Source organism: Gavialis gangeticus, unplaced genomic scaffold, assembly GCF_001723915.1.
Source record: "Gavialis gangeticus isolate Ggan-Ray unplaced genomic scaffold, GavGan_comp1, whole genome shotgun sequence".
In the NCBI taxonomy this organism is placed as follows: domain Eukaryota; kingdom Metazoa; phylum Chordata; order Crocodylia; family Gavialidae; genus Gavialis; species Gavialis gangeticus.
In genome coordinates this window covers 26,026,707-26,037,563 of record NW_017728993.1, presented here as the reverse complement: position 1 = coordinate 26,037,563, position 10,857 = coordinate 26,026,707, and the positions used below count along the sequence as shown (strand labels likewise).

The following is a 10,857-nucleotide window of genomic DNA, read 5'->3' as shown; positions in this document are numbered from 1 at the left end:
TAGTGCATTCTAAACAAATTGTGCTATTTATTGATGCCATGTTTTAGCCAAAAAACAAAGTTTCCCATAGTTCAGCTAAAAAAAACCATACTTTTATTAGGCCAACGTTTTTTCACCAGTCTCCGTATGGAGTATTTATGAGGCAATGGAGCAAATTTTCCTCTGACATAGGCAGTCTGACACCGTTCTCGAATGCATTTCTCAGGAGCTTCTCTGAATTTGACCCCAGTGCTCTTCCTGCCATGGCAGGGGGTCGGACTAGATGATCTGCTCAGGTCCCTTCCGACCCTAGAAACTATGAAACTATGAATTTACTTTCCAATGAATTTGGGATGCAACACAACTGTGACAGCATCTGCAAGCTGCTCCATTATACTAACCCTGCAATGGCAAAGGTGGGGGGTTATGTTTTCCTTCATGTAAAATAATATTATTTTTGGCCAGATACATACCTTCCCTCAACCCCATCCCAACCCTAGACAAAAAAAGAAAATGCTCTGTGAGCAATAATATCTTTCTTCTTCTTTCAGCCAACTGCATTTTTAACCCCCACTCTCCCCGCTTTGCTTTCTTCGTGTTTGCTTCTCAGTGGCTGCCGTAGCAACAGCCACCATCTAAAGAAGGTGAAAGTCCCACAGCTGTTGAAAGCTTCCCTGTGGGCTGCCTTTGATCCTAGTGATCAAGCTAGCTCTCCCCAGAAATTCCCCCTGTCAAATTAGTTATACAGTTAAGGAGCATAAACACAGGCCTCGCCATGTAACAATGTGAAAAATGAAGCAGTCAGGATCAAGCTAACCCACAGCTCACTGGTATTGAGAAAAAAGTTTGTGGGAGCAGCAATGCTGCTCATCCGAGGTATTAAGGAAGGCAGAACCCAAGGACTGAGCTCCAAGCAGAAAGAATTCATTACCTAACTTGTCTCAATCCTCCGCTGCGCTTCAATACAGAAGAGTGCCAGGTTCCTCAATGAATCGATGCCTCTCAGTTCAAGTCACGTTAGGTTACCGTTGATCTTACTTATTTTTAAGTTGCAACAGATTCTACCCATACAGAAAAGATCCTGCCTACACCAAAAAGCACCTCTAAACCAGGAAAGTGCCATGATTGCAGCCAGATTTTTCTCTTGCCTATGAGGACAGAAAAAGTTGGTATGGCCATGTTAGAAAAGTATGTGTTACTCCCTGCAGATGCCCCGATTCCATGCACAGGCGAGAAATATGGCTATATTTTAATGGAGACACAGCAAAACATATCACTCAACTGAAATGTAAGAGACCTGCTTCAAAACGCATGAGCATTAAGTGGCTCAGAGGGATAGGGCAGGCAGGTAACAAGCTCAATTAGTGGCTGTGGGAGAAGCAGGAGAAGAAATGGGGAATCTACAAGGATGGTCACTCAGAATCCTAGACAATGAGGGTGGGAAGGGAGCTCAGGAGATCACATCTAGTCCAACCTCCTCTCAAAGCAGGACCAGCCCCAACTACATCATCCCAGCAAAGGCTTTGTCCACCTGGGTCTGAAACACCACCAAGGATGGAGACTTTATCACCACTCTGGGGTGCCTGTTCCAGCACTTCCCCACCCTCATGAGAATTTGTTTCCCAATATCCAGTCTAAACCTCCCTTGCTGCAACTTGAGCCCATTGCTCTTTGCCCTGTCGTCTGCCACCACTGAGAACAGTGAGATGACCTACAAAGGAAACAAAGGGCCTTGTGCCCCATTTTTCACCTTTATGTTGGATAAAGGCAGCTTGAAAGCCTTTTGTCTCAATAAAAAAAAAAAGACCTTAGGATTTTGATGTGATCTACCTTTAAAAACTTTCTGAGCATAAAAATTGAAATTAAATTCCAAGTAGTTTTGGTAGGGAGGGGAAGGACTCCTTGGTCAAACTTTTTAGACAAATTTAATTGCCATTGGAGAAAAATGCCTTGGTGAAAGATGCAGCAGGAATTCACACACTGCCACGCAACCCATGGGCACCCCAGCAAAGTCAGGGAAGACTTGTAAACGTCCCTACTGCTTCTCTAGCAAGAACAAGCAGGAAGAACGGCCCTTTCTACCCTTTCACACTTCCTTCATACATATACATACACACTAATCTTTTGCTGTCACCTGTAGGGTATATATGTTGGGTCCAGCCTAGGTAGCTAAACTTTGGACACTGAACACCTCAAAAAGAAATGTCACATTGTTCAGTACATCCAGTGCAGATTTGTTGGCTTTTGGCTCAATACACGGTGAAGAAAATATCACCTGGCACCCTAAATAGTCCTTAAATACTCTGCCTCTATCAATTGCTATTGTTCCTTAGCTTCTCTCAGCTCCATTTCATGCATTTGAAAGCCAGAGGGACCATTTATAATCAGTAATCTGGTTTCTCATGCAACAAAAACCAGAGAACTTCACCCAAATGCTTGCACTGAACCCATTAACTCATGGCTGAACCATCAGACATTTCAGGAGAACATCAAATGTATCAGAACTAAAGGACCTCCCTGCTTTGACCTCTGTAACCAATAATGCTGCATAAAGCCAGTTACAATGGCAAATTTCTCCTGATTTCTGAAGAGCTTGTTTTAGAGCTGTTCTCTCCACCTTAGATATGAAGCAACAGGTAACGTATTAAAAGGCACAACGTGGAATCACTTAGCAGAGATCTGGCAGGTCTTTCTTACTTCTGGCTTCTACAAATCTATACGATGATCATGTTTGCTGTTAATCTAAGAGCAAAGGTGGCTCTGAACACAGGTTGGGGGGTTGCCAGATCTCAGGATTTATTTTCCACCACCACCACCAGAACAGTGCTCTGAAGGTGTAGAGAATTGCACAAGTGCAGAGTGCTGCAGGTGGAGCCGACAGTCCTGCCTGTTATTAAGGCTGCTTGAGTTTCCCTATGGTAACATCCTGGGGTTGCTTGTAACCTCATCAAACTTTGTTTGTGCTGAAATGTTCTATTCCGGGGGCTGCTCCAGGCTCAAGTTTTGGAAGGGTTCAGACAAGCCACCTCAGCTGTCTCTAGGAACGAGGCAAAGGACAAAGATATGGTTCTCCCCATGTTTCAAAATTCTTGGGACATTTTCTTTCCAGAATGCACTCTCAGGCTGTGGAGGGACAACTGAGTGCCAGCAGAGGGTAGCCTCCATGTCCAGAACATGCCTTTGGCCATGGTTAAATCTGGCCAAGTTACAAAACCACTGGAGAAACGCACCTTGTATGCAGACTGCAGGGACACCTTCAATTTTAGCAGCATGCAACATGCTCAGGGCTGTCACAATCTCGTGTGATTAAACTGTGCGTGCCACTTCCACAGAGCCAAAGGCAATGCTGGCCTTTCTCCTGGGTCTGCTGCTCCCAGCAATACTGGAAATGAGAGCAGGAAGCTGCTTGCCAGTGCACATCATGCCCCATGCCTCACGGTGGGTGAGTCGGGGCAGGGTATTTGCACCTATACTCTGGATATTCCAGGGAGAGGGTGACCTGCAGCTGGGGGATTTTTCACTTTTGTGCTTTCCCTTCTCTCCTAAACATGAGTTCAATAAACTTCAATAGCCTATGACTGATCAAAGTCTGCAGTCAGCTTGACTGGCTTGGGGGAGGAGAGGAAGAAGTGCTTGGGGATGTGGTCAAGTGAGGAAACTGCTGGCTGTTAGGAAGATAGGTTTTACTGACTAAGCAGTGCAAGAGAGCAGCTCATGGATAAACAAGTGGCAACAGAAGGGGAAAATGGGCTAGTAGAGTCCTGGCTACATATCAGAACAGTCAGCTGCAGCACTGTATGTATTTGTGGAGGGGGGAGGAGAACACTGCAACGTGGGATGCCTGGAGGACTGAGCAAGCCCACGTCATAGAACGCTTGGTGTCCACACATGACAGTGAATTGCTTCCAAAGAGTCCTTGATTTTCCAGGTGCACTTTTGAACTGCCCAAGATGGATTTAAACTGGATTAACAGGCTTGTATGTCTGTCTGCTTCAGGTTTAAATTGCATTTAAATCGTTCTGTGTTGTGTGCGTCCATGCCTTTCTAATCAGACCCCAAACTCACTAAAGTCAACGGGAGCTGTTCCATTAACTTCAGTAGGCTTTGGATCAAGACCTTCATGATCATGCAGCTCTATGCATTAATTTCAGACGTCAAACAACAATGATGCCAGCACAGGGGAATCTGGGTTTCATTTAGAAAACTCTCACCTCTCCTCAACTGACGCTAGTTCATATTACATGTCCAAATGCATGTATTAAACGACTGCATAATCCCAACCCAACATCTCCTTACCTGGGGCCTTTTTCCCTTTCTGTCCCGGTACCACTTCCATGGGTTCATGAGCTTTTTTCATCAACATGGAGAGCATGGCATTGTGGGCTCGAAACAGATCAACGACTTCATGTAAAGCAACATCTGTGATCAGGTCACAGCTCAGCACCAAGACGTCAGTCTGCCAGACAGAATGAGAGAGAAACACTTCAGAGACATCAATTACCGCATACTTGTCAACTTGCAATGCTTTAGTAACAAATGCTGCCTGCAAGATGTAATGGTTGTATCCTGTTTATAGAGGGGTAAAGATGATACTAGATGCAAGGCACCAAGTTCTACCAGTTGTCACAGGTGAGCTAGTGCTCTTCCTGCGCGTGAACATCTAATGATATCATCTCATCTCATCTCATCTCATCCTGCTCCTGCCACCTGAGAAGTAACAGGGACCCCAGCACAGCCTTAGCCTTCAACACTGCCCTGAAGCTATGTCATACTTACAATGGCTGCTATCTTAGTTAATACTAACACTGATCTATTTGCCGCAATCTCAGTGTTGACTCTACCCCTGGCCACAAACCACTTCAATTCCTGGGAGTTTAATTGCATTTTTTGTGTTATTTATAAAAATATTCACAGTTAGGGCGGCTAGGAGCTGGAACCAACTTCCAAGGGAAGTGGTGCTGGCCCCTACCCTGGGGGTCTTTAAGAAGAGGCTGGATGCCTACCTGGCTGGACTCATTTGAGTCCCGTTTCTTGTTTTGGGGTTTTGCTGTTCTCCCGCCCTGGCGGGGGGTCAGGCTAGAAGATCTACTAGGTACCTTCCGACCCTAAATCTATGAAACTATGAATATGTGTTTAAAGCAGGTCACTTTTACTGGAAGAATCAAATGCTGAGCACCTCCAGTGACTCACCTCCCACCGCCAGGCTTGCTTTGGTCATCAGTACACCTGCTGCAAGCCAACCCCACTCTACACCAAAGTCCTGAGAACAAATCTGCATCTAACTTTGACCTCAAAGGGATCCCGAGCTACGAGGGCCCATGCAGACATCACACTGGAATCGCAACATACAGAGTAAAACAGGGCAGCTTCCACACTCCTGCCACTGACAGAAGCCAGAGTCACACGAGCTCCTGGTGCCTTGCAACTGTGGACAGGGAAATTTGCAGAGTCACACGAGCAATCTGTACCTTGCAAGTGTGTTGGGATTCTTTGCCAAAATCTATTAGGCAGGCGACCAACCTCCCTTTATTGAAACCACTTCTGAAAAAGAACAGCTGTCGCGGGACTAGCTACCCCTTAGCCTGGATGGACTAACTCCAGAATCATGGCACAGGAACATCATTCTTCTTTCCCCCCTTCTTGGTATTTGTTGCTTTCAGGCTCCTTGACGATATTATATTTATGATGTGATTCATGTGTTAATCGCACAATAAGTAGTAACATTCCAATTTTCTGAGCCAGAGAAAGGCAAACCAGGCACAAAGCTGTTCCACATGCAATGTTCCCTTTAATATGGAACAGCTTGGGGCTGGTTTGTATGGCACTTTAAAATGAATGTGTGGCTGGGAAGTTCACAGATTTACAGATGCTGGGCAGGGGGAATCTTGATGGGCTCCCTCCACTTGCCAAGTTGAAAGCTGTGTGTGGTGTAGCCCAACATTTGTGGGTTTACACGTGCTAGGTGGGGGAAGCTAATGAGGCCCTCCTTCTCAGCATGTTTAAACCTACATGTTGGTCAGGCCTGCCTGGGTTTTCCCATGCACCAGTTTATAGATGCCAGGTGGAAAAACCAATGTGCTTCCCACACTCAGTAAATGTAAATCTGTGTGCTAGGCAACCCATTCAAGCTTTTATCCCCAATTTTAACAATCACGGGATACACGATTGTTGGGAGCAGGGATCAGATCCCATCATGCCATTCAATGAACATCTATTGGTGGCCTCACTTCTTGGTCAGGCAGTCATTGACCACTGAAGCTCTGTGGGCAGGAATGGTGTTCTGTGCCCTTCTGATTATTATTAAATACTTTGATGCTATGGTAATAATGGGAGAAGCAGAGCTACTTTTCCCACAGAAACCACTATTCTGACTTTGCCTATGGCTGTTCTATCAGGTCTAAAGGAAAATGTGACCATCTCCTCTACTGTCTTGGAAGGGACTGCAATACAGGACTTAGCACAACATTAGCTCTTGGGGTCTTAACCAGGGCATGGACAAACACGCAGACTGTGGTGTGAATCACACTAGTTTTGCATCAGGATCAGGAAGGCACACGCATGCAGCTACCCCAGGATGGCTCATGGGAGGTGAATATTACTCTGGCTACTCTGAGAAGGATGCAGACAGACAATACCTGAACCAGTGTAACTCACAGCAGAAGCCATTTCCCCCATTCTTTCTGGGGCAATCTTCCACCAAGCTGGGCAGTTAGTTCAGCTTAGGGGTCTGCATCATCTGTTTGCTTAAATTTTTTGCCCTGGGATAAAGTTAGTGACACATACATAAATAAGGCACCTGTTCATATCCTGGGAATAACTGAGGTTTGATACAGTGGAAAAATCACAGAATTTGCAGGGGTTTTCCAAAGAGCTGCAAAGCAATCATCACATGCTTCCCCCCAACCATGGGAGTCCATCATGCCACGAGCTGCATGTTAAGAGGCTCAGAGCTCTGCAGACCCAACCACCAGACTTCTAGCTTTGTTTTTCTGAACAAGTAATTTCTCAAGAAGTTTCTGACTGGAAGGGATGGTGTCTAGGCGCAAAGTTTGACTGGCTCTGAATTCTGAGCTAATATTGCTCTCCCTTTCTACTATTGCTTTTCAAAAGGTATATTTCATGTTAGGATTTTGCCTAGAAAATGCTAAACTTATCACAAAATAAGGTCATGCACTCAGAAACAGCCCTGCACCAACCAACCCGCTTTGGCAAGCCAGGGGAGAAAACAATATGTCGCAGGGAAGCACATTTCAGTTTCCAGCAAACAGTGAGAAATGTACTGAATTTAACTTTGAAAACCACTCTAGCATCCTTTTAGCCTCTTAAACTTCCAGATATTCCAACTCCTGCAAAAGCATGAATTTAGCTGCAAACTTTTCAGAGAAGGGCAAAGGTCTAGCAAAGAACCAGGCCCCTTTTTTTCTTCCAACTGAGTTTCCAGCGGGAATGGCTCTCAGGGTTCAATCCGTCCTGACGAGGATAAAAGGAATGGGCCAGCAGACCTGTCATAGGGATAGACTAGCCGGACCTGTGAAACAAATCTCGTGATTACACAACGTTTCACTACTTGCTTTTATCTGTCGCTGCCATGAAGTGCCCACCAGCCTTTTGTACGGGTGAGCAGGCTCTGGGGTTTTTTCTCCTTGCTATAGGCTGAGCTTTTGCAGAAACCAAATGCAGAGACCCCTGAGGAGTGAAGGGAACAGAACAGCCACATGTCTGGTTGCCATCTGTTCTAGCCATCATCTCCTCTCCCAGTGTGTAAATAAACGGCCGCGAGCGTGGGGACCGGGGAAACACACGGTTGCACTGTCAAGCCCATGGTTCTGCCTCTCCTCCTGATGAGCAGAGCAGTGGCCTCAGAAGCATGCTGAGAATACACCGCGAAAGGCTCTTCTGGGACTTGGCAGCCTCCCCTTTGAAGCCCCCCCATAAATAAAGCCCTCACTGTCTAATGGATGCACTTCTTTCCAGCGTAGAACCCCCGAAAGAATAAACTAATGGCTGAATGAAAAAATAAACCATGCTAGTGCCCTTGGAGAAGGGCGTGTTTGCCTCTAGTTTCTTACGGGCGATGTAGTAGAAAGAAAATAAATGGTACGGATTGTGGGTTATTTTTAAATATGTACTTCATATAGGTATGGTAGAAATACGAAGCGCCTTCCTGATGAACCGCTGCTCAAAAGGAGGTGCATAGAGTGAGCTCTCGTGTGCTAACAAGGGGTCTGTGAACATACTTGATTTCATGAATTATGCAAACGCTGAAGACGCACGCAGACGGAGAACGGTAATGAGCTATAAGCAGCACAGATTACATCAACCCCAAACTATTATATAAACAGATGATAAGAATCAACATGAATGGACTTAAAAAAACCCCCCAGCATGTGCCATACTTCAGCATACGCCCCAGTGGCTGTAAGGGAAGAAAAGATCTGCCCAGCCTGTCATCTCAGTGTTCGTTACAACCATGGCTGAGAGTGGGAAGGACTGCCCCGTGGCAAGTGCTAGCCTGGGAACTAGGGCTGATACCCTGCACCTGCCACGGCCCAGGTCCCTGCTGCGCTAGGCACTGTACAAACACAGCACAGAGAGGTGGCCCCTGCCTCAAAGTCCTTGCAGTTGCAGTCCAAGACAGAAGAAAGAGCTGGCAGCAGACAGGAAAGGGAGTGCAAGGAGCCAGGTGTATGCAGTCATCGCAGCCAAGTAGTGGCACAAGGAGGGCCCTGCAGAGGAGATGCAGAGCCATCACTCAGCATAGACCCAGGCCGTGGCCAGGAGCATAGCCAAGGTGCACGCCCTGCTGCTCCCTCCCACTCTGTGCATGCCAGAGCCTGGAACGAGGCAATGCGACCACCTCAGAGCAGCCCGGACGTGTGCTGAGCGGCCCAGACTGAACTGCAGCACGCCATGAGCATGCATGCAGGCAGCTGCACGGCCTCGATGCAGCATTGGGTGCGTGTGGCAAGGAAGAGGGACATGAGATGTCCCTGGACGGTGCTCCTGGAGCCAGCACACAGTGGTGTAGATGGGCTCTCGGTGCCAAGGCTCAGTTTCCCTACCTCCAAACCAGAACCACACCATCATCCTACCAGAAAAGTAGTTGGAAACAGCGAGGGGCTGGGATACTCCATGGGCCAGGCACATACTAAGTAGGGGTGCGCACATCCCTACAATGTGCTGCCAGGCAGGGAGCCTAGATGCCCTGGGGACAGGCCCAATAAAAAAAACCCAGGGCCTTTGGGAGCCAACACAGACAAAACCTTCATCCTGGAGTGCACAACACTGACACTGCGAAGAAAGTGCGACCCAAAGAACAGAACATGGGAAGATGGACATGAGAACAGAAAACACACTTGGAAATGAATCCAGTTCATAATACAGGGCCAAAGAAAACTACAGCAGCGATATGGGGTAATACACCAGGTGACCTCAAAAGCCCTGGCGTTGCTCACAGCCTGCATGCAGTGAGCACCAGTACAGACCCAGCTGCATTCAGCCTGTTCAAATAGGAGATACTGCTGGCAATGGGCAATGCATGCAGGGTTTTTAAGGTGCCTGCTATACCTTTCCGGTTGGGCAGAGTTACAAAGCTTGGGCCTCTGCAGCCTGACACCACAACCACCACCAAAACGCCAGTCTGGAAAATTATACAACATATGCTGCACGGACAGCTCCAATTTGGATGAGACTGCCGGCCTCGAGGCAGAAAGAATAACAAATGTCAGCTTGCATTATAAACAGATGAATTAACACACAACCAATCGCAACAAACCGGCTTCTCAGGGAAACCAAAGCAGCATGCAGAGCTACACACCAGAGCCCCCATAACACAATCCTGTAGTTGTGACTGTACAAGAAACTGAAGTGTTTCATCTTTACACTAAGTGTAACTCCACTTGCCTGCACAAACTGAATACTTTGCATTGCTCTGGGTGGGTGGGGATCAACCTTTTGGCCCCACAGGCCAAATGAGGGGCACAGAGCTGGTCCCCAGGCTAGATCAGGGCCCCACACTACCTCTGCCTGACTTGTGTACTGGGATCAGGGCCCCATGCTGCCTCTACCCATCCCTGAGCACTGGAATCAGGCCTGCATCTCTGGTTCCAAACTACATTGCCCCTGCCCAGCCCTGCACACTGGCATCAGGGCCCCACGCTGCCTCTGCCCAGCCCCATCCCACCTCCACCTAGCTCTATCCACCAGGATCGGGGCCCTGTGCTGCCTCCACCCAGCCCTGCACCAGCCTGAGCGCTGGATCTAGCATGCGGATTTGCAGGCTGGATGACAAGGTGCTGAGGACTAGATATGGCCTGCATTGTGGGGGTTGAATATCTCTGCTCTAGAGGGTGTTAATATTCTGCGAGAAAACCAAGGCAGTCACCATTCCTACTGCAACCAGGATACTGCAGTGCTTGACTTTGTTTGTATATAAAGCCTCAGCCCTACGTTGCACTATCTTTGGGATGTGTATGCAATGCCCTTATTATCATCTTTGGGATTTGTATGCAATGCCCCTGTTATTCTAAGAAAGGAGGAAATGAGGACTAGTTCAGCGGTGGACAACTGGACTGAGAGATTGCGTTCAACAGAGATGCCACCACTTTTCGGGTCAAGAACCTAACCACATCCAAGGAGCTGGGAGACCCCACTGTCACCTCAGCCTCCATTTACAGCTCCGCAGCTATGACCTCTTAGGAAGCTCTTAGGGAACTGCAGGCATGATCCATGCAGAACCCAGCACTCCTGTTCATAGATTTCATAGACATTAGAGCTGGAAGATCATCGAGTCCAGCCCCCTGCCCGAAGGGCAGGAAGTCAGCTGTGGTCATAGGATCCCAGCAAGTTAAGCATCCAATTTTCTCTTGAAGGTGTTCA

General features: G+C 47.4%; 1 protein-coding gene across 1 annotated transcript in view; it reads right to left on the bottom strand.

Moving 5' to 3' along the window:
- The window catches only part of EIF2B3 (eukaryotic translation initiation factor 2B subunit gamma), a 139,043-nt gene that overhangs the window by 94,281 nt on the left and 33,905 nt on the right, over positions 1–10,857 (bottom strand). The window contains exon 4 of the mRNA XM_019501406.1: positions 4,276–4,435. Within this exon, the coding sequence (XP_019356951.1) occupies positions 4,276–4,435 (160 nt within the window). The remainder of the gene's footprint in view (positions 1–4,275; positions 4,436–10,857) is intronic.